Here is a 26550-nt window from a genome sequence, read left to right as displayed (position 1 = left end):
TGGTGAAGAGGGGTGAATATGACACTGATGTAGTGCAATGGGCAGATGCTATCATCTCTGCTGGAGGTAAGGGTTTTTCTGGTTTTTCTATTTACAGTGGTACTTTTTTAGTTTTCGAAGACTATTTTCAGCAAAAGTTTGACCTGTTTTTTAAGATCTCGTCTTGATTATCGTACGGCCAAACATTGCGCGTAACAAGTCTGTTTGCTCGTATATCATTCTGCGGATTCAAGTGCCCAAAAAAAAGAATTCCATGCGTTGGTTATTTAGTGTTGTTGTGTTTTCAAAGCGTAGCCTGAGTCCAACAATTTGTAAGGTGTCTTAGTTACAAAATGTGCCTGTGTTATCATGCTTTAAATTTTCCACACGGAAGTCATTCTCTCCCAGCAACATGGTAAATGGGTTATACTTGTATAGCGCTTTTCTACCTTCAAGGTACTCAAAGTGCTTTGACATTATTTCCACATTCACCCATTCACACACACACACATTCACACACTGATGGTGGGAGCTGCCCTAACCGCGACCCATCAGGAGCAAGGGTGACGTGTCTTGCTCAAGGACACAGCGAACATGACGAAGTTGGTAGAAGGTGGGGATCGAACCAGGAACCCTCAGGTTGCTAGCACAGCCACTCTGCCAACAGCGCCACGCCGTCCCTCTGTGACGTCATCACTGGTTGACTCAGTAGTTATTTGCTAACTTAAGATAATTACACTGCATGTTTCTTTTTTAAATTTGAATACGGCTGGAAAATCATCCATCATGAGGCGGAAGAAAGTTGAAAGTTCTAACACTTAATAAAGATTGTGAGATACATTATTGATTTCAAGAAAAAGCAAGCAAAGTGCAAAGGTACCTCTCCTCTTACCTCTACGCTCAAACTTGTCTTTGCCAACAAGATTAAGGAAAAGTAATGTTTGTTATATGCTCATCAATCCATTTTAAGGATTGCAGCTATTGATAATTTTAGTAATCGATTGATTTCTTCCAATAATTGGATAAAACACAGCGGTAGAAGATTGATGGATGGATGACATCTTATAGCCTCAATGTGTATTTTATGAAAAATAGTTGGAGTAAACATATTTTTCTGCTTGCCATTCATTACCTTCATTATTTTTTTCAAAAAAATGCACATCAAAGTTGAAAGTAGGGCTGGGCGATACATCGATATGCGCGATATATCGTGGGTTTGTCTCTGTGCGATATAGAAAATGACTATATCATGATATTCGAGTATGCGTTCTCACGCAGTTGCTTTTAGCTGCAGGCATTACACTACAGGCTCTCCTCGCTCTTTCCTGTCTCTCCTTCTCACAGACATCAAGTGCAGCTTCTACACACGTCACATACTGTCACGACATACGTCATATACGTATACGCCCTCGCGCAGCAAAGAGGTAGCTGCATGGCTAACGTTAGCTGTGATGCTAGCGGTAATACGAGAGAAAGAAGGTGCGAATCTGGTAACAAATGAAGGAATAATTAATTCCCCCAAAAAACAGCAGGGGGTCCATCGTCTGGCGGTGGTTTGGCTTCAAGTGGAAATATGTCGAACAGACAACCGTAATTTGTCAAGTGTGGGGCGAAAGTGTTGCTATAAAAAGTAGCATTACTGCTAATATGTAGCATAATTTGAAAAGTGACCTGCTAGAAAATGAACAGTGCTTACTCCGCATGTCAACATCTCCGTTCGGTGCCACACGCCCACACCATCAAAATGCAGAGGCAAACATTTCCAGATCAACATCGTAAGAAAAAAATAGTGATTTTTTTAGTTGTGATTTCCTTCTCTGCATGAAAGTTTTAAAGTAGCATATATTAATGCAGTATGAAGAATAATGTTTTAATGTAGACATATAGAATCATAATACTGCTGTGATTATATGCATCAAGTGTTCATTCAAGGCTAAGGCAAAATATCGAGATATATATCGTGTATCGCGATATGGCCTTAAAATATCGCAATATTAATAAAAGGCCATATCGCCCAGCCCTAGTTGAAAGTGTACTTTTTAACATGTGCATCAATAAAAATAAAGAAAGTAAATAAATAAAAACTCAGCTGTTTTCCGCCACGCAGATCACAGCACCAACACCACCACTCGTGTGGTCTATGCAGTAGAGGGGGGCAATCTTTGGTTCACTTCACGATTCCATTACGATTCAGGAGCTACGATTCGATTAAAAATCAATTATTAATGCATCTTTAATTTATGTATGTTGATGCAGTTTTACATTTCTTTTTTCGTTTAACTAAATTAGCATGTTCAACTTTTTTAAAAAGTGCATTTGTAATAAGAAACAGTTACAATAATTACCACATTCATTAAATTAATGGAAATGTAGCTGGAACATAAATCGGATCTCTTAGTGAGGTGGGTCGCTGCAGTCAGCCAAAATTTAGAACTGTCTGCATTACTTAATTTACAATAAATACATTAATTATCGCTTATTGACATATACTAATCGATTTTATAATCGTCTTTGTCCAAATTGCAATGCACTCATCAAACGATTAATCGAGGCAACAGAATAATATAAATTAAAACTTTTTTTCTAATCGATTAATCGTTTCAACGTACCACTGTATTTGTCATGTACTTGCAATATAATGTGAACAAAAAATATTCTTTAAGTGCTACTGTTTTTGTTCTGGGCTGGCATACATAATAAGCAGACTGGCCCAAAAATTTTTACTAATAAAGGATTCAAGTTCAAGTATGCAAATACATAATGCCTATTCTCTTACTGCACTTTGTTTTGTTAGGTGATGGGACAATGCTGCTTGTTGCCAGTAAGGTTTTAAGCAAGGACAAACCAGTTGTCGGCGTAAACACAGACCCTGAGAGGTATAACCCAACACAACACAGCGCTACTTAAGCTGGACTTGGATTGCTAGAGACTTTCTAGGGATTTTATCACATGTAAAACCAACAAGGAGTTTCAGGGTTTCCCCCAGATTGCCAATATTCATGTGGCGGTGGGGGCGTAACCAATGTGATGTCATCATATATCTTGACGTCATGATTAATTTAATCAGCAATGATGCATACATTTTCTTTAAAAATGTGTGGTGTTTAAATGCAGAAAGTTGGCCACCTAAAGAGTCTCCTTACCATCCTGATAACTGCATTAGCTCATTGTTGAGCTTAGTTCTTTATTTTTACTAAATTGTTTTGCTCCTTTATAATTCTGTAAGTGTATGATCTGTACCTGTAATGCTACAATCTTTTTTATATTTGTGCATAGTTGTGATTATCTCTTTTGACACCTCTTGTCTTCTTGGACTTTCAGTGCTGGAAAGTAGTTGTTTATTATTGTTGCTAGGCATTGTTTGCCTGTTAGCAATGGTTAACCAGGCTTACTAGCATCAATTGTCACTCTCACATCAGGCAGAGTACAAGCTAAAGATGTCAGAAAGCAAGCCCGTTCTAGTGTCATGGTATGTTGTCAGAGAAGCTCCTATATTGTCGAAACCTGAACTCCTGCAGTAACCATCCTCTTCCACTTTCCACAGGTAGTAACAAGATGTTAACCTAACCGCCCATCTTACTTTTGTATCATTCTTTGCATTTTTCTTTCAACTAAAGGTCAGAAGGTCACCTGTGCTTACCTGTTAAATACACTCGCAAATTCCCGGAGGCACTTGGGAAACTCTGCCGTGGTGAGTTCAGGTGCGTATTTACTCAATAAGTATTCACCTCTTCAGTGTACTGCTTTTTGTCACACTTCACTTTTACGTCGCTATTAAAGCTGCTGTATATTCCCTTTTCCTTTGGTTTCTGGAACATCTGATTCTTGAATCTGTAGGTTCCTGTAGATATGTGTGGTTTGTGTTTCCATCGCATTTCACAGTTCAGGGTAGTTTATACAAATCAGGCTGATGACGTATGGAGGACTGGTTTACTATATTTCTATACTGATACCATGTAAATAAACAGACAATATTATGTCAGTTATTTTTACTAAAAAGTTATTTAAATACAAAGCAATCATATAAAAGATTGTATAATTAAAAAAAAATAATTAAGTGTATTGATTTGTTCATAAAAAGTCAGGCTTTTGTCCGCAATGTCCAACAATCAGAAAGTCGTCCTCTCGGTAAATGATGAATTCATGAGGGTCAGGTGATCAGTTTTGGTCCCTTTCAGATTTAAATAATAATATACCTGTATATAAAGAATAAATGTCAGGGTTTATCCCAGGCCAACAACATTGGCTTTAGCGTTAGCTTGTTAGCATTGGCATTCTGTTCACTCGGGTTGAGGCTAATAACTACACAAATGGGCGTGTCATTGACTAATTTTACAACATGTAATAAAGTAAATAGTTAATATTTAGTGTTATTTACCTTTGTACCAATTGTGTCCTGCCTCCTTTTTTCCACATTTATCCAATGAAGTCAGAGTAGTAAGGAGGTGAGGTCGATGCTTCGAGTTCAGCTTCATACTACTTCATAAATAAATTTTAAAGAGTTTGTCCACTTCTCATAGCTTTAAGGAACATAATGAAGTTTGTAACAACTAATAAACAACATTAAACTGCATATAGATTAAAGACTATGGCTGAGTAAAAACACTCCAAATTAGTTCTACTGATTAGCGTTCTTCAGCACAAAGATGCCCCACAAAAGTTCCTGCATTTCGAAAGCTCCTTTCGTTTTTCTTTCTCTCTGTTGTCAAGTTTGTTGTAATAGAAATACACAAGAAATAAAAAATAAACAAGTCACCACGTACAGTATATTTCAGTGGCGGTAGTGGGGTTTGAAAAATTAGTTTTAGGAACGCCCCCAACTGTGTTCCACCAATCAGCGTTTGGCAGCAGAGCCCGCCCCCAAAAAGATTCCTGGTAGATTAAAAAGTCTCGCCTCGCTAGGAGGAACTCTGAAAGGTTCCTGAGGTTCCAAGCATTATATCCCGCACTTTTCCTACTCTGAGCATGTAATTTATACCCCACATAACACACACACACATTAGATGTGTGCTTGGTCAGCTAATGACAAAATTTAGCTGCAAACAATTGATCACTTCTCTAGTAATACTTTTGTGTGTGTGCACAGAAATGTATGTGTATACCAGATCTTCTCATTCGGCCAGAACAATTTATATGCAGTTTATTTTGGAATTATGAAAAATGTAAATATATTTTGTACAATCTGTTTTATTCAACCATTATTGGCAACATATGCTAGCCAGTGGTGTTACTCTCATAATATATTGATCTATAATAATTTAACAGCAATGCTGAGGGGGCAGTAAAATTGAGGTTGACACAAAAGTTAATACTGTGATCTCTTTTGCAGAAGTGCTTATATTGTCATTATTAAACATATGTGAGTTTTGCATTTTAATTTGAAGTATTAGATTTTATTTCTCAAATCTAGGATCAAATGGAGGTGTTACATCCTTTCCAGGCTGCTGATCAACTTGTTTTAATCTATTTCAGTATCTGACAATCTTAAGAGTACAGTACAGTAAATAAAGTAAAGTAGCATTGCCTTACTGTTATACAAACTTTAGTTATGATACTTATTAAAAAAAAAAAACAGAACAAACTTAAGTTAAACTAACTTTAATGAAAGTCTTTCATTCCGATTTTAACATTTGAAAATAAGAACAATTATTATTTGTAAAACATTAAACACAATACCTTTGTAATCGCAGTCCTTCTGCTAGATGCACAGGTAACCTGCCTTGATGCGCCCCCTTCGCGCTGGCTGGGGATCAAACTAGGGTCGGAAGATAGAGACGGAAGCGCTAGGCATAATTAAGGTGTACATGTGTGTGAGCTGCACCTGTTACACACAAATAACATATCATTGGTATAGCCTTAGACCAGAGGTGCCCAAACTTTTTATCTCTAAGGACCTAAGTGAAAATGTGCCAATGGGCTGTGGGGCAAACACAGCAATTGTAGGCACACAGCAGCACCATAAGTGAGGAGTTTAGCCCAGACTGGCACATATTAGGTAGTGGACATTTGGAGAAATGGTTATCCTTGTGGACATGCCACCAATGATTGCAGGAGCTTGAAAGTGGTCAGTATGAATGTGTAATACATTCAAGAAGCCGCCCTTTGGCAAGCCAAACGAAACGACTGCCCCACAGGTCCTACTTTGGGCACCCCTGCCTTAGAAAGTTGATTAGTACAACACAGAGGCTATGTGGTTGGCATGTTTGCTGTGCAACCAAGATCATTTTTATTTAAAAAGATAATTTCAGACCTCTGTGTGGAGTTTGCATTATTTTTTTTTACCTTGCTCCTACTGGGTCCTCACCTCATCTGTTCTCATATAGGTGGCAGTGGCGTCAGAGGATTCGACTGCACCTTGAGGGCACCGGCATAAACCCTACTCCTCTAGATTTGCACGAGCAGCAGCTGAGCCTGGAGCAGCACAGTCAAGCCCATCGCATCACCACCATGGACAACCAGCAGAGTAGGTATCAGTATTGTATTACCAACTTCACTGGTGTTTCTGTTTAGATCGGTCTTAAATGGTTGTGTTCTCCTGGTAATTTGGGTTGGTTTACAGAGATGGGAATACTGAATGAGAGCGTCTCTAAGCCCAGTCTTCTTCCCATCAGGAGCCTGAATGAAATCTTCATTGGAGAATCTTTGTCCTCCAGGTACTTGTTATACAAAATAGTCCTATCAACTCTGTGTGTTTGTGTGTGTCTATCGTATTTTTCGGACCATAGGGCGCACCGGATTATAATGCGCACTGCCGATGAGGGGGTCTATTTACGGTAGGTCTATTTTCATGCAAAAGGTGCACCGGATTATAAGGCGCATTAAAGGGGTCATATTATGATTTTTTTGTCCCACATTTTAAAACACTTCTTTGTGGTCTACTTATAATGTAATGCTTGTTCTTTGGTCAAAATATTGCATAAATTATGTTTTACAGACAATCTTCAAGGCCTCTTTCTGACTATCTCTTCAGGATCTGCCGTTTTGTGTGTGTTTCCTTTTTACGTGGCTCCACTTCCACAGCGTCTTCTCCTTGTCATCTTTGTTGTACCGGTAGTGTTTAGCACTTTCATAGCAGGATAATGACAGATAAGTTAAAACTGTATGCTACTTTATATTACAAATGGCAACAGCGGAGGATGAATGCCCCACAACAAGAGTGTAGAGAAAAAGAAGGAGTTTCTTGACTACGGCGCCTGGCTACAATGGCGGACACACGCACATATTCAAGACTTATGCAGATCCCAAATACACAACAGGAGGAACCAAAAGTCGGTTTTGCATAATCAGTTGATACAAAACGCCAGATAATGTCTACTAATAGGTGCCATTTTGGGGTCCTAATACACACACCATAATAATACTATGTTGAAGCACAGCACATCTGACTACTGTAGCTGTAATGCGGCGACAATCCATCAAGCAGTGTGGCTTCGTGGCTGACCAAAGTCGTACTAAAACATTTTTAGAGATTTTTAAGCGCTGTGTGTAATGTTTTATTTTGTCAAGGAAATACCGACGTTTTAAAGTTAAAGTACCAATGATTGTCACACACACACACTAGGTGTGGTGAAATGTGTTCTCTTTAGGCTTGCTTGTTAACCTGTACTTCTATGAACAGGGGGCTTCAACCTGCAGTCCACATGTATTTTTTATGTGTGACTGCCATCTACTGGTCAGACTTATCATTACACCAGTTACCAAATAAAATTGCTTTGAGGTCAGTAAGGACAACCAGAATTAATCCATACATCAGGCTCACAAGGTTATAAGGCGTAATGTCGATTTTTGAGAACATTTAAGGATTTTGAGTGCGCCTTATAGTCTGAAATACTATATATGCAAATGTGTGTATGTGTATTTGTGTGACAACATCAACATTAGCTCCCATTCTGTTACTTGTTGATCCAGAGCATCGTACTATGAGATCTCGGTGGATGACGGTCCATGGGAAAAGCAGAAGAGTTCAGGCCTCAGTATTTGCACTGGAACAGGATCCAAAGCTTGGTACTCACACACATACACAATATTTATTTTTACCTTCACTTTTAATAACTTTTCATTACAGCCTTAGAACAGCACTCTGATCTTACAGTTAAGAATAACAGGAAAAGCTTTTTGCTGCAAGGGGACAGGACACTAACTTAAAATGACTTCAATGTAAAGCATACAGTAAGAACCTGTGCTGTTAGAAAAATCTAAATTGTAATTGATTGGAGTGTGCATTTCTACCTTCAATGGCAATTCGATATGAATATAGATACATGGGTTATGATACAGTATACTTAAAATACTTTTTAAAACATTGTGAACATCATGTATCAGCTCAGAACAATATAATATTTTTTTTTTTTAAATAGACACATCTAAACAGGCCGTTCCTGTATTAATTATGAGCAAATAGAAAGGGACAAGCGGTAGAAAATGGATGGAATGGATAGTAAAACCATCAGTTTCAAGGCATTGCAATGCATAAACTTTACAAAAAGATATAAACAAAACACTTTTGTAAAAGCTACCAGTATTTACTCTTGTTTGCTCAGGTAGCAACAATTAAATACATAGAAAAGCAAGCTGTGCATCAAGCAGATGTTATATAACACCACAGTAACACAAGTGCAATATACAATTAAGTGCCACAAAGTAAACTAAACAGCAGCTTGAGTGAAGAAAATGTCATATTTTTCAAAATACCACTCTGCTGATTTCTGTGAAGCTAGTTCTTCAGCACAATTATTGTATATACTGTAATTACCTCGCAAAGATGGGGCTGGAGGCTTTCAAATCAGTGTCCTTGTCTTGCCAGATGGTAGCTCTGCTAGCGTTAGCATCCCTAGTTCCCTCATCGCCGGCTTGAGGCCATACTTTTATCCGACTGACCATTCTTTTTAAAATATCCAAACGTTTGCCACACTTTAGATTTAATATTCGCAGGTAGGGATGTATATCGTTAAGATTTTATAGATACAATACCCTTGTCGATGTTCCATACTAATACCGGTATTTATTGGTACTCTTATCGGTACTATATACCAGAGGTGGGACCAAGTCATTGTTTTGCAAGTCACAAGTAAGTCTCAAGTCTTTGCCCTCAAGTCCGAGTCAAGTCCCGAGTCAAGACAGGCAAGCCCCGAGTCAAGTCCAAAGTCAAGACTGGAAAGTCTCAAGTCAAGTCCTAAGTCCTGCATTTTGAGTTTCGAGTCCTTTCAAGTCCTTTTAACCACAGACTAATATATTAACACAGATTGTGTATTCTTTTCAAACGCTGTATTTATTTATTAAAACAAGTGCATTTTAAATTGCAGGAAAGAAAATTGTGCTGACATTGCACTTTATGATAGCACTATTAACCAGTCATTTTAAACATTAACTCATTCCTTTACAGAACAAACACATTGAAAAATAAAGTGCAAATGTACTTATTTGTACAAAAGTTTTAACATTGAAAAAACATGACATATACGTGAACATAACAAAAAAGTTGTACTTTTTATATGTCAGGGCCCTATGCTGCATTGCATTTGCAAAAGACCAAATTAGCCAAGAGTCTGTCAGTCATTTGTGCACGATGGGGGCGTAGTATGATGCCACCATGGCTGAAAACTCGCTCCACTGGAGCACTGGAGGCAGGCACTGCCAAGACTCTCATGGCCACTCGGAACAGTGAAGGAAGAGTCTTCATGTTCAATGCCCAGAACAAAAGGGGGGGAGAGTTTTTTTGGGTTGGTGCACTACTTGTAAGTGTATCTTGTGTTTTTTATGTTGATTTAGTTAAAAAAAGAAAAGAAAAAAATATATATTTCTTGTGCGGCCCGATACCAATCGATCCACGGACCAGTAGCGGGCCGCGGCCCGGTGTTTGGGGACCACTGAGGTAAACAACCAACAGTATGTCAGAAAGCTAGCTAAAACGGTACACATATTCATAATATAGTATACATTTTAACTGACCTTTATTTTTACTATTTTTGTCTTTTTTTAGGTGGCTAAAATATGCGGTGCTGCTGACCGCCGTCTAACGTTACGTGTGATATATTGACTAACGTAACCCTGCTTAAAAAATCACTGAACAAAAAGTATGAATAAGGTAGTGAACTGCAACAGATTCCCGTGTTTGCAATAACGTTATAACGTTAGCAGTGAGTTTACAGCCTCACTGATTTAACTACACAGCAAATAAAAGTCACGTTACTTAGCCAATAAACGTTATCTTACATTCAAAACTTACCGTTCTTTGTGCAACTTCAAATGCCGGACGAAGTTGGAAGTTGTTGCCTCTCCATCAGTAATTTTCGAACCGCATGTGTTGCATACTGCAAACAGTTTTGTGTTGACCACCTCGTAATTTTTATACCCAAACGAAATTATTTTAGGTATCATTTTTTGTTCACTGGCGTGTGGTTTGGACATGTCTTCTTCGTTGGTTGTCCTGCAATTTGATTGGATGAATGCTGTGTGATGAAAACAAAGTAGATCTAATTTGATTGGCTGTTGTACTGACAGCACACCAGCTGACACACGCAACGCTGATAGACAAGTACACAATGAAAAATACGGAGCGCTCCCGAATAACTTTTTCATCTTTGGGTTTTGGGGAAAGTAGCAAGTCATGTCAATTCAAAAGGCTCAAGTCCAAGTGAAGTCACAAGTCATTGATGTTAAAGTCTAAGTCGAGTTGCAAGTCTTTTTACATTTTGTCAAGTCGAGTCTAAAGTCATCAAATTCATGACTCGAGTCTGACTCGAGTCCAAGTCATGTGACTCGAGTCCACACCTCTGCTATATACATACGGTACAGTCGCGGTCAAAAGTTTACATACACTTGTAAAGAACATAATGTCATGGCTGCTGTCTTGACTTTCTAATAATTTCTACAACTCTTATTTTTTTGTGATAGAGTGATTGGAGCACATACTTGTTGGTCACAAAAACATTCATGAAGTTTGGTTCTTTTATGAATTTATTATGGGTCTACTGAAAATGTGACCAAATATGCTGGGTCAAAAGTATACATACAGCAATGTTAATATTTGGTTACATGTCCCTTGGCAAGTTTCACTGCAATAAGGTGCTTTTGGTAGCCATCCACAAGCCTCTGGTTGAATTTTTGACCACTCCTCTTGAAAAAATTGGTGCAGTTCAGCTAAATTTGTTGGTTTTATGACATGGACTTGTTTCTTCAACATTCTAAAACCTTAATTCTAGTCCGATTTAGCCATTCCTTTACCGCTTGACGTGTGTTTGGGGTCATTGTCCTGTTGGAACACCAAACTGCGCCCAAGACCCAACCTCTGGGCTGATGATTTTAGGTTGTCCTGAAGAATTTGGAGGTAATCCTCCTTTTTCACTGTCCCATTTATTCTCTGTAAAGCACCAGTTGCATTGGCAGCAAAACAGGCCCAGAGCATACTACTACCACCACCATGCTTGACGGTAGGAATTGGTGTTCCTGGGATTAAAGGCCTCACCTTTTCACCCTTCAAACATAATGCTGGGAAATTGTGGCCAAACAGCTCAAGTTTTGTTTCATCTGACCACAGAACTTTCCTCCAGAAGGTCTTATCTTTGTCCATGTGATGTCAGATGAAACACAATACCCAGCAATAGTAAATATTGGGTGGGATATCAATTGGGATAGCATAATGATATTATTATCATATCCTTATTTGCAATGAAGACAGAGGAAATTAATCACAACTGCCGTTTCGGCGCAAGTTTATTCATTTATAAAAATTATAAAAATATTCAGTTTTTAAATGATTATCCATAGGGGTGTTTTGTGTCATTTATTTTTGGTTTGTTGTCCTTTAAATTCCCTTGTTCAACTCTTTGATTGTTCTTCACAGCAAAATCAGAAAACAAAACAGAAAAGCTAAACACAGGATCATATTAATCATTTGTAAAAGTAAACATTTTCAAATAACATGAAAATGTACACAAAAAACAGCAGTAACTAACATCGGTACATTGATGCACACATTTACAATAATTTACTATTCCGGTCACACATTAATAAGACATAATTAAGTCAACTTCTTGCGGCCTAAAAAAGTAAATTAAAAGATGTAAGGCTTTACTTAAAGAAAGAAATGAGCAAAGGGCATGGAGGTCAGTCAACATTGCGATAGTCGAGGTCTCGTATTTTAACACAAATGTATATCATTACTGTCAGCCCAGCTTGACATGTCTGGTTTTAGGTGTTTTAAATTAATAAATAAAGCTATACTTACATTTTAAAGTTGCATTTTTCGCTGCGCAAAGCACTGCCATGTTGAAAATAATTTTCAGAGTTGAGTGCGCAAAGGATCTTGGGATATGTAAGGGTGTGAAGTGTACTTCTTGCTAATTGGAGAAAAGGACACATTTGTCAGCTGGATTCGAGAACCAATTAGAGCTTTTTTTAATTTGGACAGTCTTCGCGCACTGCGATGACGGTAGCACTCCACAAATGCGCACTGCGAAGGATGCAACTGGCGAATTTAAACACATATTATGTCACCCAGCTGGCCTGAGAATGCCTCGGGACCCCCCAGGAGGAGCTGGACAAAGTGGCTGGGGAGAGGGAAGTCTGGGCTTCTCTTAGGCTGCTGCCCCCGCGACCCGAACTCGGATAAGCGGTAGAAGTTGGATGGATGGATGGATGGATAAATTCACTTCACTTTTTACTTTAGTTTTAATTGTGTTTGGTCTACAGTTCGAACTGCACAATTTTAAATCATATTAGGGTGAGGGGTTTGGTTTACCCCCAATGGTTAGGGTTAACTTCTGGTTAACCCCCTAACTGTAACCCCAATCCTGTGAAAGCAATCTCTATTGACATATGGAGATTCCCACACATTATCTTCTTGCCAAAAAAGGTGTAGAGGTTTAGCCGAAGAACTTTGCACGAGTCTGCTATTGTAGTCAATAAGTTTATTTATCCTCTATCTTTTTGTTGTGGGGCAGTCTGGCGTGTACATGCAAATGCATCCTCAGCTGGTGCCATTTCTCATACAAAGTAGCGTAGCAACTAGCAACTTATATTTGTCAGTAGTAAAGGTGGGGGAAATAATCGATTTTTAGATGTGTCGCAATTCGGACATGGACGATTATAAAATCGATTAGTAAATGTCAATCGATTTATTTATTGTAAAAGTAATTCAGACTGTTCTAAAATTTGGCTGACTGCAGCAGGCCACCTCACCGAGAGATCCGATCAGCTCCTTATTTTAAGGCACTTACCGTAAGTTCCAGTTTTGAACACATTTCTATTCATTTGATTAATGTAATGGGAATTAATTTAACTGTTTCTTATTAGGCCATGTCCACATGAACAGGGATACCTAATGAACGCATACTTATCTCTGAGTTTAGGCCTCTTGTCCACACACAAACGCATAATTTGTGTCCTTAAAAACGCAGACTTGTGCAAACGCAAAGTGTAGAGTTCCAAAACTCTCCACTCAGCGTATGCGTGTACACAGCACAAACGGAGACTTGTACTCCTCCGTTGACGTCACGGTTGTACGGTAAGCTGTCATTTCCAAAGCTCAAACAACACTGCCTTGCTGCCTTTAAAAACATTATAAGAACATTTACTGTATGTTTTAACGTAAACATGCTGCTATTTTAACTCAAAATTAGTTTTAAAAATTAAAAAAACTCATCAAAATGGGCTTCACGACCCTCCTGTCACCGTCAATTTGACAGTCAACTGTTTTAGTCACGATTGCTGTCGGACCTCCAGCTGATGGGACAACTTTGACAAGCAATACTTTTTGCGTTGTGTCATAAGAAAGCTACAACATTTTCTCATGTTTTTAATCCTTGTTTAGCGACAGATCATGAAGTTAACTTACGTGTCGTCCATTTGTGTAGATGGAGCTAGGCGCGACCGTGCACACGCACTTAACGCAACCGATCACCTAAAAAAACTAAACAAAAAAACTTGACGTATCCTTTCTCCTTGGTAATGTTAAAGACAATATACACCTCATTGCACATGTATATCTATAGTAATCATTATGCCTTATAATTCCACGAGAGTTTTGCAGCAGCACACGCATGTTTGTGCGCTTTATATAGGCACTTAAACATGCAAAAGGGTTTCATTGGCTCGTTAGTGCGTGCTGATTTTAGAAATAATGTACATTTCACTCCACATGTAATGTATTACCATGTGGCTGATTAAACATGTTAGAATTCCATGAGTGTTGGGTTTCAGCAGCACAGGTGTGCATGCGTGCTTTAAACACTGAAAAATAAGATACATAATGTTCCCAGAGCTCTGTATGAATGCAAGCTGGTTTTAAAGATAATGTGCATGTCCTTCTACGTCTAGTATATCAAAATAAACATTATAATAACAGAGGTTTAATGCAAACAAATCAGCTGTGGCTGCTTTTCCAGGCTTCTGATTAGACAAAATGTGCATGACAGCAAGTGTATGCTTTTGTGTGTAGACATAGACAGTTTTAAAACTATACTTGTGTGGATGGAGATCGTTTTAACCCCAAATATGCGTTTTAGAAACTATCCTTGTTCATGTGGACATGGCCTTACAAAAGCACTGTTTTTAAAAGTTGCAAGTGATAAACGCTTATTTAGTGAAACGAAAATAAATGTAAAACTGCAATAATATACATAAATTAAAGATGCATCAATAATCAATTTTTAATCAAATCGTAGCTCCTGAATCATAATTGAATCGTGAGGTGCCCAAAGATTCCCACCTCTAGTCAGTAGACTCCACATGGAAGTGCTAAAAACTACAACATGGCTGACGGGGTCGAGACACAGTCGAAGTAGTGGCACGTAAATAAGCCTGCCTACAAACGGTGCATCAGACAGTGGTTTGAAGCGGTCTGTAAAAAATAGTCTATGCAAAATTTTGACCAAAGAACCACCATTACATGCTATGTAGACCACAAGGAAGTGTAGTAAAAAAATCATAATCATGACCCCTTTAAACAAATACCACATGAACACATACAAAAGTACCAAAAATGCGTGCAGTTGAGTACCAGTATCGATTATTAGGTACTAGAGATGCTCGGATAGGCAATTATTTCATCCGCAACCGCATCAGAAAGTCGTCAACCATCCGCCATCCACCCGATGTAACATTTGATCAGAACCGCATCCGCCCGCACCCGCCCGTTGTTATATATCTAATATAGACGATGCAAGGCATTAGTGAGGCATACCTGCCAACTACTCCGGTTTTCCCGTAATTCGTACGGTTTTCATCAACCTATTCCGGGTTACGGTTGCAGTGATAAAAAATACGGTTTTTCATTAATTAAAAAAAAAAAGGGTGAAAACTACGCGAATTGCACCTTGTGCAGACAAGATTTTTCGATCGGACACGGAGGAATTAGCGATGTAAAAGACCATGTTGGGACAAAAAAACACAAGTCTAATGCCGTTGCAAGCGAAAACTCGCTTTATATTACTATAGAGTCCTTTTAACGAATGAGTTTGATGGTTTATCACAAACCTTAAATGAAAGAAGTCCTTTGTTCTCCTGCACCATGCATGCACTTTGGCCTTGCTTCGTGTTTGGTGCGCAATCCTGTCGGCTGTATTTCACAGCACGTCTTTGACAACTTCAAGTGACATAAAACATTTAAAACAAAGGGGTTATAGGAACAATCACTTTCAGTGTTTTATGCCACTTCAAGTTGTCAAAGACGGTATGCTGGTGCCCGACTGCCACAAGTGGAACAAACATTTGAAACAAAGGGGTTATAGGAACAATCACTTTCAGTGTTTTATGCCACTTCAAGTAAACTTATCATAAAGTTACCATATCATTTTTGCAGTATGATCAATCTGATAGAATAAATTTGGATTTTAGCCACAAAAAGGTAATGACACCAATGTTATCTATTGGAATTGTTTAGTACTGTTATACTGTTAAAAGTGTTTATACTATTTATGCTTTCAAGTCCAAGTAGAAGAAATCTTGTTAAATGTTGACAGCATAACTACCAAAATACAGAAGTATGTCCTTAATATTTTTGCAGTGCTATTTCTGTTGAAAAGTTAAAATGATTACATTAGAGATGTGATGTGCCACTTTTCAAGTGTCTGATGGCTTAAATTAATTTTCATTAATTTTTCATATTTTGAATTCTTTTGAAAGGCTTACAAAAAAACTACATTTGAATTGTAATTCCATGCTATTGACAGGACTATTAATTTTAATGAAGTTAGCTTACCATGTTTACAGTATGATAATTGTGATAGAAATGTGAATTTTAGGCACAGAATATTTTTTACAATTGAACAAGGCAGTAGATTATACAAGCTTGGACAGAAGGTTAATAATGACACCAATTTTTTTTTTTTATGGAATTGTTTAGTACTGTTTTACCATTTGTTTACTGTAAAAAGTGTTTATACTGTTTATACTTTCAATTAACAAATTGAAGTCTTGTGAAAGGTTGACAGGATAACTGGCATTAACTGTCAAAATAATTTCAAACTATTGAAGTTAGCTTACAGAATAAACATGTCAATCAACCCATATGATTTTTGCTGTAATATTTTTGTTTTGAAAAGTCACTGTGACTGATAGAAAAGTGATGGTTTTAGCAACATTTTAACCTGTCTGAATGCTAATAATCATCTTGCGTCGGGGGGCGAAGCCCTGAACCCTCCACCAGGACTTTGTCCTGGACCTACCGGGGCCTGCGGCCCTTGGACCCTGGCTACTAGGTTTTTCTGATTTCAAAAGTTGGCAGGTATGGTGAGGTTATAAAGCTTTTGCCTGTTAAAGAAAGGAGACTGATCCAATGCAGCACAGACATTCGCGTGCCACGCTGTCACGACCCAGACGCACACCAGTGCGCAATCATATGGGAGCCGCGCTGAGCGCACCTCCAAGCGCGTCTCGCTGCCGGCGACGGCCGGGTATATGGGCCCGACGCTCCAGCGCCATCCATTTTCAGGGCTAGTTGATTCGGCAGGTGGGTTGTTACACACTCCTTAGCGGGTTCCGACTTCCATGGCCACCGTCCTGCTCTCTATATCAACCAGGGTGAGCCCCACCCCTTTCGTGAGCGCACTGCGCGCGGAGTGACCCCTGTTACGCGCCCCCGGCAACAGGGGTGGCGGGCAGGTAAGCTGCGCGGGCGGAGTGACCCCTGTTACGAGCCCCCGGCCACGGGGGTGGCGGGCAGGTAAGCTGCTTACCTGCTGCGCGTGACGCCGGCCGCGGCGAAGGCGGACGAGGCGGGGTGTCGGTGCGGTGGTGACCCTGGACGTGCGTCGGGCCCTTCTCGCGGATCGCCTCAGCTACGGCTCCCGGTGGGGCCCTCTCGGGGGAAGGGGCCTCGGTCCCGGACCCCGGCGAGGCGTCCCTTCTCAGCTCCGTAAAAGTGTCCATCTCTTTTCTTTTCTTTTTTCTTCTGTTGTGGCATATGCAGCAGGTGCCTGCTCGTTTTTCGTATGTGGGTAACAACATTTAACTATGTACCGTATATATATTTCCGAATTGGTTTAACTGCCACCCGCCTGAATCTATTTAAAATCTAATTTTGTTTTATTTCAACCGCCCGACCCGACCCGCGGATAAAATCAAATTTTTTTTAATTTCATCCGCCCGATCCGCGGATAATCCGCGGACTCCGCGGTTGTGCCCGCAAACCGCGCATCTCTATTAGGTACTGAGAATTGGTACCGCATCGGTTCACTTGTGAAAGTACCCATCCCTATGTGTGAGTGACAGGTCCAGCATGACTTTAATGTCCATTTTGCTGATGCATTTTATTTTGGTGGTGCTAAGTGTTGAAAATCTATTCCCCCCCACAATAATTATACAGGAATATCAAAAACATCTCATTGCCACCATGGAAAGTTCTGGATAGTTCATTTGAATTTCATCTAAATGACAGAACAACAAACTTCTCTCCACACACAACATGCGATTTGGAGCATTTTAGTATGCCGAGAGAGATGAAATGTGTTTGCACTCATTTGTCTTTCTTTCTGTCCATAGGTCCTACAACATCAACAAACTTGCTGAACAAGCTGTGAATGAGATCCTAAAAATAGGTAATGTGTCCTCTTCCAGACATACAGTATGAAACCTGAATGATGTGAAACATTTAATGGGAAACTGCACTTTAAAAAAAATGTTGCCTATTGTTCAATCATTATGACGATGGATGTATTTTTTTTTTATGCATTCTAAATATTCAATACATTTTATCAAAAGTCTGCTTACAATAAGCCCATGGGAGCCGCTCCATTCTGCCGATAAAGCACATAAAAACATACAAACACCTCCATTAAGGTTTGATATATATATGCTGTAAGTATATATGTAATGTTGTAACAGGCACATTTAATATTTATGTATTTTGATAATTTCAAGCGTAGGAGGCGCTCTAATTTTAAAAATGCATCATGACGTTCGCTTATTTTTTTTCTTTAAAAAAATAATTGATTAGTACTCACTGCAGAGGCCAACAAACATAATAAAACATCTCTTACTGTACGCTGTCATTAAGATGCCGACTGCTAGGATGTTCATATATTCCCATTTAGATGAAGAATGACCCATAATCCTCGCAAAGAGACAAGGGATGGAACCAAGGGCTTTGTGTCATTCTCGCCATTTCCGAGTCTAATTTGTCGGTTAAAGTGTACCAACTTGTCAGAATACGTCATCAGTCTTCTTCTATCCAGGTGAGAGGCACGATTTATGATCTACAACAAAGTTTGACGAGCAAGGAAGCGAGAAAGCAGCTTACCACTCAATGTGAACATCGGCACACACTGTAGTGATCGCTGCTATAAATAGATCGTCTGCGTTAGCGCTTATAATAACAATATCACTAATACTTGGTTAATATTTAGGTCACATAACTTAAATGGAGTATTGTTGGCGGTTCTTAGGTGGTCATTTATTGGGTTTTATGGGCGGAATAGAGGACCTCCCATTGGCTCCACTGTAAGCTGACTTTTGTTTACGTGTATTTACAAGTTACAATGCATTTTCCTAATGATTGTAAACAATGGGCAAAATTTTTTAAAAAAAGTGCAGTTTCCATTTAATTATATGTAACATTAGCCTCCAGCCTAATCAAAGCATAGCTTTGTTCTTTTAGGAAAGTATCAGACTGGCCTTGATATTCCACTAAACCGCCAATTCATTGAAAAAGGTGAGTTTATAACACTGCAGTGTGTTTGTGTTTGTGTTTGTTTGTGTGCGTGTGCATGTGCGTGCATGCATGTATGTTAGAGGTGTCAAAGTTAACTTGATAAAAAGTAGTTCACTATAATTTTCTTTAACGTCCCAGATTTATGTGTGTATGTACGTACAGTATAAAGGTTGTATGGTATACCGGTACTAATAAAGTACCGTGGTACTAATGAATTAAAAACGGTAAAGTACTGCTTCTGAACAATACTGGCACGTTTTTGTTTTTTTTAACGTGCATAACGGCGCGCCGTCGTGACATTGCTGGTAAAAGGAGCAGAGGCGCATGTTAGGCAACATACACTCACACTGAGTACTTATAAGCAGACCGCGTGGAGACAGAATATGGAGAATGGATGCAATTTGGCTTAAAAACTAACGATTAAGGTGATGCTACAAACACTGAAGTGGCGCTCTGATAAAGGTGCTTTAAAACATAGTTGGCTGGCTAGCTAGCTAGCGGCTAACGTCCAACGTTAGCTACTTCTAAATCACGACAGTGGGTACAGAAAGTATCCAGACCCCTTTACATTTTTCACTCTTTGCTTCATTGCAGCCATTTGCTAAAATCAAAAAAGTTAATTTCATGTCTCATTAATGTACAAACCCCGTTTCCATATGAGTTGGGAAATTGTGTTTGATGTAAATATAAACAGAATATAATGATTTGCAAATCCTTTTCAACCCATATTCAATTGAATGCACTACAAAGACAAGATATTTGATGTTTTTTGCAAATAATAATTAACTTAGAATTTCATGGCTGCAACACGTGCCAAAGTAGTTGGGAAAGGGCATGTTCACCACTGTGTTACATGGCCTTTCCTTTTAACAACACTCAGTAAACGTTTGGGAACTGAGGAGACACATTTTTTAAGCTTCTCAGGTGGAATTCTTTCCCATTCTTGCTTGATGTACAGCTTAAGTTGTTCAACAGTCCGGGGGTCTCCGTTGTGGTATTTTAGGCTTTATAATGCGCCACACATTTTCAATGGGAGACAGGTCTGGACTACAGACAGGCCAGTCTAGTACCCGCACTCTTTTACTATGAAGCCACGTTGATGTAACACGTGGCTTGGCATTGTCTTGCTGAAATAAGCAGGGGCGTCCATGGTAACGTTGCTTGGATGGCAACATATGTTGCTCCAAAACCTGTATGTACCTTTCAGCATTAGTGGCGCCTTCACAGATGTGTAAGTTACCCATGTCTTGGGCACTAATACACCCCCATACTATCACAGATGCTGGCTTTTCAATTTTGCGCCTATAACAATCCAGATGGTTCTTTTCCTCTTTGGTCCGGAGGACACGACGTCCACAGTTTCCAAAAACAATTTGAAATGTGGACTCGTCAGACCACAGAACACATACACCACTTTGTATCAGTCCATCTTAGATGAGCTCAGGCCCAGCGAAGCCGACTGCGTTTCTGGGTGTTGTTGATAAACGGTTTTCGCCTTGCATAGGAGAGTTTTAACTTGCACTTACAGATGTAGCGACCAACTGTAGTTACTGACAGTAGGTTTCTGAAGTGTTCCTGAGCCCATGTGGTGATATCCTTTACACACTGATGTCGCTTGTTGATGCAGTACAGCCTGAGGGATCGAAGGTCACGGGCTTAGCTGCTTACGTGCAGTGATTTCTCCAGATTCTCTGAACCCTATGATAAATTCCTTGCAATAGCTGGTTGAGAAAGGTTTTTCTTAAACTGTTCAACAATTTACTCACACATTTGTTGACAAAGTGGTGACCCTCGCCCCATCCTTGTTTGTGAATGACTGAGCATTTCATGGGATCTACTTTTATACCCAATCATGGCACCCACCTGTTCCCAATTTGCCTGTTCACCTGTGGGATGTTCCAAATAAGTGTTTGATGAGCATTCCTCAACTTTATCAGTATTTATTGCCACCTTTCCCAACTTCTTTGTCATGTGTTGCTGGCATCAAATTCTAAAGTTAATGATTATTTGCAAAAAAAAAAGTTTATCAGTTTGAACATCAAATATGTTGTCTTTGTAGCATATTCAACTGAATATGGGTTGAAAATGATTTGCAAATCATTGTATTCCGTTTATATTTACATCTAACACAATTTCCCAACTCATATGGAAACGGTGTTTGTACATGTTTTGAAAATGTATTAAAAACAAAAACTGAACAATACCATTCACATAAGTATTCAGACCCTATGCTCAATACTTTGTTGATGAACCTTTGGCAGCAATTACAGCCTCAAGTTTAAAAAAAAAAAATATGATGCCACAAGCTTGGCACGCCTATCTTTGGGCAGTTTCGCCCATTCCTCTTTGCAGCACCTCTTAAGCTCCATCAGATTGGATGGGAATAGTTGTTTTTATTCAGGATGTATTTAAGTTTTTTATATCAGTTTAGAAAATGCAGTTTCTTCAAAAACTTAATCAATTAGACTTTTAATAACTTAAATACCTCACAAACTAATGTTTAGCTTCACTGGCTTCAAGCACTTTTCTGAGTAGCAGTTTATGAGGTGACTACTTGTCAAGGGTGTACCCTGCTTTCTGCCAGAGTACTGCTGCATAGGCTTCAGACCCCCCGCGACACAGAGAGAGACGAGCGGTGGAAAATGGATGGATGGATTGAGAATTTATCAAGTAGCTTTTAAGTTTACTCGTGTTTCCTGGGGTGTGCAGTTTTTTGGGTGAGTTCTGTCTGTATCGGCTTGGAAACGATCGTGATGAAAGTGGCGCGCTTTGCTTTGCTGAACGCAGACTTTCTTACCTCCGCCAAAGAGGTTCTGTTTTCACCAGTGTTTGTTTGTGTGTTTCTTAGCAATATAACTCTGTCATGGACATATTTTGATGAAATTGTCAGGAAATGTCCACAAAAACAGTTCCTCTTATGTACTACTAACATTTACTTCCTGCTTACGCTGTTCTACGCCCCCACCTTGCTGGTCCCATGCTGCCCAGAGGATTCTGAGAGATGGATGTAGTTAATTTTCAGACCTGGCCACTGCTAAAGCACCAGAAAAAAACTACACTCTCCCAAGTATTCGTTTTTTTATTTTTCGTCACAGCATAATGAAGACTTTGAAACCGCAATACCGGGGTATCTACAATACCGTTGCATCCCTAATAATAGTATATATACAATTAAAATAGAGTTTCTTCTTTTATTGTATTATTTTGAATATTAATATATATTTTGTGGTTTTTATTTGTATATTACTTGTTCAGACTTTCGGGACACCCTGTACAATTCCTATTCATTGTAGTCTTTTCACTGTCTTGTATGTGTGTGTGTGTGTGTGTGTGTGTGTGTGTGTATAGTTACTGATGAGTACAACGAGTCGCTGGTGTTCAGTCCTGAGGACAGACGTTTGTTCTTCAGCATTCGGGAGCCAATCGTCAACAGAGTGTTCTCCAGCAGCCGGCAGAGAGGCTTCGCAAGCAAGTCAGTCAATGTTCCTCCATTCATAATATGACACAATTTAATGCTGTCTCAATTCATACTTTTCCTTACCTACCTACAGCCCGATGGACTAAAGGTTTGCGTGTATTAAAACGCATGCAAATGTGATAGCACAGGCAGAGCTGATATACTAAACTTCTGCGCAGAGGATGGTGTCTCTCTAGTGAGCAGAATAAGGTGCACAATCCTTTTAGCGAGTCTGTCTTCATGAATATGCAGAATATATGCTGATCATCGGAATGCCCACAATACAGGGAAAGGAAGATGCAAATATTATTTAGGACACGCACTGTGATTTATCATGATTAAGATTAAACTGCCAGCGATATTTTGTGTTTTTATTTAGTATATCTAAAAACGGTTACACGCGGCTACGAGAAAAGGAGGCGATTGTGCAGCAGCTCCAGCCTACGTATGCTTGTCAACATTTATGAACTGTCAAAAAATCTATATTAGCAATCAAATTTTATAGCTGATGGATGACTAAAGGGGCTGATTAAAACAAATTGATGCGTTTTGGTGTCTGCTGGTGTTTTAGAATGACGTTCGTCTTTTCATATAAAAGATCAATTAACATATCCCCAATGTGAAAAAACTTCTTGTAATGTGCATTTTCTTGCGTCTGGACTCTGGAGTGGACACTCGCAGTTAATGCCAGCCTCTACCATGACCACAACTTCCGCCCTCTAAAAAGAAAAGTGGTTTCCATTGTCGATGCACCGCAGGACTGCTTCTAAAATGCCCAGAAAAAATGTCTGCTGCTTGTTTACAAACAGAAAAACGGCGCACTAAATGATGGTGTTTACATAGTGAAATCCGCATAGTACACGCAAAAATAAACATTTAAATAAGGCGGTCTGCACCACTGTTCAATTGTACATGTGGTTTTAGTAGATCACACGCAACACGCCCACTAATAGTACACACAATTTTATAATTTGCACATGTTGTTTAGGGTGTGTTATTTGAATATTATAGATCAGGCCCTTAGTCTTTTGAGCACATAAGTGTGATAACGCCGAGAAGTTTGTGAATGTTGTTACTGCTCATAATCAGTACCCGGCTGAATATTGCGATTGTCGTGTCTTGTAAGTGAGCTATAAGTCAATTTGGCAGCACCACGTAGTCAAAATTAGATCTTTCAGGAACCACTCTTAAGTACACATGCAGTGTATATTCTCATTCATCAGTCATTGTACCCTCAGAGCAATGCATCGATAGCAACTGGGCTGTTCTGGTGGTCTTCGAAGAGCAGGTTTTATCAGTTCATACTCACAGACAAAATAGGACAGCACTAGTCTAAGTGAATGTTGTGGGATCCAAAGTAATAATTAACTTAGAATTTCATGGCTGCAACACGTGCCAAAGTAGTTGGGAAAGGGCATGTTCACCACTGTGTTACATCACCTTTTCTTTTAAGAACACTCAATAAACGATTGGGAACGGAGGAAACTAATTGTTGAAGCTTTGAAAGTGGAATTCTTTCCCATTCTTGTTTTATGTAGAGCTTCAGTCGTTCAACAGTCCGAGGTCTCCGCTGTCGTATTTTACGCTTCATAATGCGCCACACATTTTTAAATGGGAGACAGGTCTGGACTGCAGGCGGGACAGGAAAGTACCCGCACTCTTTTTTTTTTTCTTTTTTTTTAACGAAGTCACGCTGTTGTAACACGTGCTGAATGTGGCTTGGCATTGTCTTGCTGAAATAAGCAGGGGCGTCCATGAAAAAGACGGCGCTTAGATGGCAGCATATGTTGTTCCAAAACCTGTATGTACCTTTTAGCATTAATGGTGCCTTCACAAATGTGTACATTACCCATGCCTTGAGCACTAATGTACCCCCATACCATCACAGATGCTGGCTTTTGAACTTTGCGTCCATAACAGTCTGGATCGTTCGCTTCCCCTTTGGTCCGGATGACACGATATCGAATATTTCCAAAAACAATTTGAAATGTGGACTCGTCAGACCACTGAACACTTTTCCACTTTGCATCAGTCCATCTTAGATGATCTCGGGCCCAGAGAAGCCGGCGACGTTTCTGGATGTTGTTGATAAATGGCTTTCGCTTTGCATAGTAGAGCTTTAACTTGCACTTACAGATGTAGCGACAATGTCAGTGGTTTTCTGAAGTGTTCCTGAGCCCATGTGGTGATATCCTTTAGAGATTGATGTCGGTTTTTGATACAGTGCTGTCTGAGGGATCGAAGGTCACGGTCATTCAATGTTGGTTTCCGGCCATGCCGCTTACGTGGAGTGATTTTTCCAGATTCTCTGAACCTTTTGATGATATTATGGACCGTAGATGTTGAAATCCCTAAATTTCTTGCAATTGCACTTTGAGAAACGTTGTTCTTAAACTGTTTGACTATTTGCTCACGCAGTTGTGGACAAAGGGGTGTACCTCGCCCCATCCTTTCTTGTGAAAGACTGAGCATTTTTTGGGAAGCTGTTTTTATACCCAATCATGGCACCCACCTGTTCCCAATTAGCCTGCACACCTGGGATGTTCCAAATAAGTGTTTGATGAGCATTCCTCAACTTTATCAGTACCGTACTTATTGCCACCTTTCCCAACTTCTTTGTCACGTGTTGCTGGCATCAAATTCTAAAGTTAATGATTATTTGCACACAAAAAATATGTTTATCAGTTTGAACATCAAATATGTTGTCTTTGTAGCATATTCAACTGAATATGGGTTGAAAATGATTTGCAAATCATTGTATTCCGTTTATATTTACATCCAACACAATTTCCCAACTCATATGGAAACGGGGTTTGTATTTTGCTGCATTATGAGATTCAATTAAAGTTGAAAAGATATGAAATTTCATGCACTACATGTTGTTTTTAAATATCAAAATGGAAAGAACAAATACCTTTTAGTAAAGTACTTTATTAACTCATTATTTCCAGGCTTTCACGGGCCACATAAAATGATGTAGCGGGCTTGAGTTTGACAACTGTGCACTACACTGTCATTCTTCATACACTCAGAAACTTAAGTACACAAAAAGTATACTGACAAAAGTATTAGATGTGAGACACAGCTCCAGTGTTCTCTCCTTTAAACTCTGTCAAATGCTCTTTCAGAGTGTGCGTTCGCTCTCGGTGCTGGGACGCCTGCATGGTGGTGGACGGCGGGACGTCGTTCGAGTTCAATGACGGCGCCATTGCAACAATCAGCATGAGTGAGGAGGATCAGCTGCGCACGGTGCTTCTGGACAACTGAGCACACCAGACTGACTTCTTCTAAAAACCACTTAACCCACACTCCCACCAAGTAGTGGTTAAGCGCTGCTTTCTTATTTATTAGCTTTTCCACTTGGAGATGGAGAAAGTTGGTGCAAAGATATTTTTGAATCGTGGTTTGAATTTTTGTAGCTGTAGGCGAAAATGAAGTGCGCTAATGAGAACACAAGATGGGAAGTCTTGTGTTTTTATAGCGAGATCAAAGCTGATTGAGAGGTTTATATATAAGGATTTTATTTTTTCACAAATTAAATATCATTTTTGAAATACCTTGAAATGGATTTACATTGAAAAATCATGCATCTTGTACCTCAACAGTATTGTGACATCTAATGTGCCATCTTTCCTTGTCACCGTTTTTAAATAAAAGTCATGTGGGGTTTTTTGTCTTTTTACTTCATTACACACACTTGTTTTATAAAGCCTTATTTCAAGAAACTTTACACTTTCAAAAAGTTTAGTTGGCACATGCAACTCAGGCTGAATACTTCAAAAAGTACACTACGAACTTCGATTGCATGAATTTTAAAAGTAGTGTCCCAAATTAAACTGGCACGAGGCGGAAAAGATCATCGGGACTCCTCTTTCTCCTATCCAGGAGATCGCAAAAAGCCGCTGCCTGACCAGGGCTCAGAAAATCTGCAGAGACTCCTCCCACCCCCACCAAGGACTGTTCACAC

The 26550-nt window shown here is 39.4% G+C and overlaps 1 protein-coding gene across 2 annotated transcripts in view; it reads left to right on the top strand.

The window, feature by feature from the left end:
• Nucleotides 1-26244, top strand: part of nadk2 (NAD kinase 2, mitochondrial) — a 27371-nt gene extending 1127 nt beyond the window's left edge. The window contains exons 3-12 of one of the 2 annotated variants that reach the window (XM_061980621.1): nt 1-66; nt 2774-2855; nt 3597-3680; nt 6303-6442; nt 6539-6632; nt 7888-7983; nt 17959-18014; nt 19073-19126; nt 22475-22598; nt 25712-26244. The exon at nt 1-66 is cut by the window's left edge and continues 23 nt beyond it. In XM_061980621.1, the coding sequence (XP_061836605.1) occupies nt 1-66; nt 2774-2855; nt 3597-3680; nt 6303-6442; nt 6539-6632; nt 7888-7983; nt 17959-18014; nt 19073-19126; nt 22475-22598; nt 25712-25850 (935 nt within the window). In that variant the 3' untranslated portion in view covers nt 25851-26244. Of the gene's footprint in view, nt 67-2773; nt 2856-3596; nt 3681-6302; nt 6447-6538; nt 6633-7887; nt 7984-17958; nt 18015-19072; nt 19127-22474; nt 22599-25711 lie in introns of both variants that reach the window. The other variant, XM_061980622.1, reaches the window with a different exon arrangement.
• Nucleotides 26245-26550: the final 306 nt, after the last annotated feature.

This window comes from Nerophis lumbriciformis, linkage group LG20 (genome assembly GCF_033978685.3).
Source record: "Nerophis lumbriciformis linkage group LG20, RoL_Nlum_v2.1, whole genome shotgun sequence".
Classification (NCBI taxonomy): domain Eukaryota; kingdom Metazoa; phylum Chordata; class Actinopteri; order Syngnathiformes; family Syngnathidae; genus Nerophis; species Nerophis lumbriciformis.
Note: the sequence above shows the minus strand (reverse complement) of the source record. Positions and strands in the feature narration are given on the sequence as shown.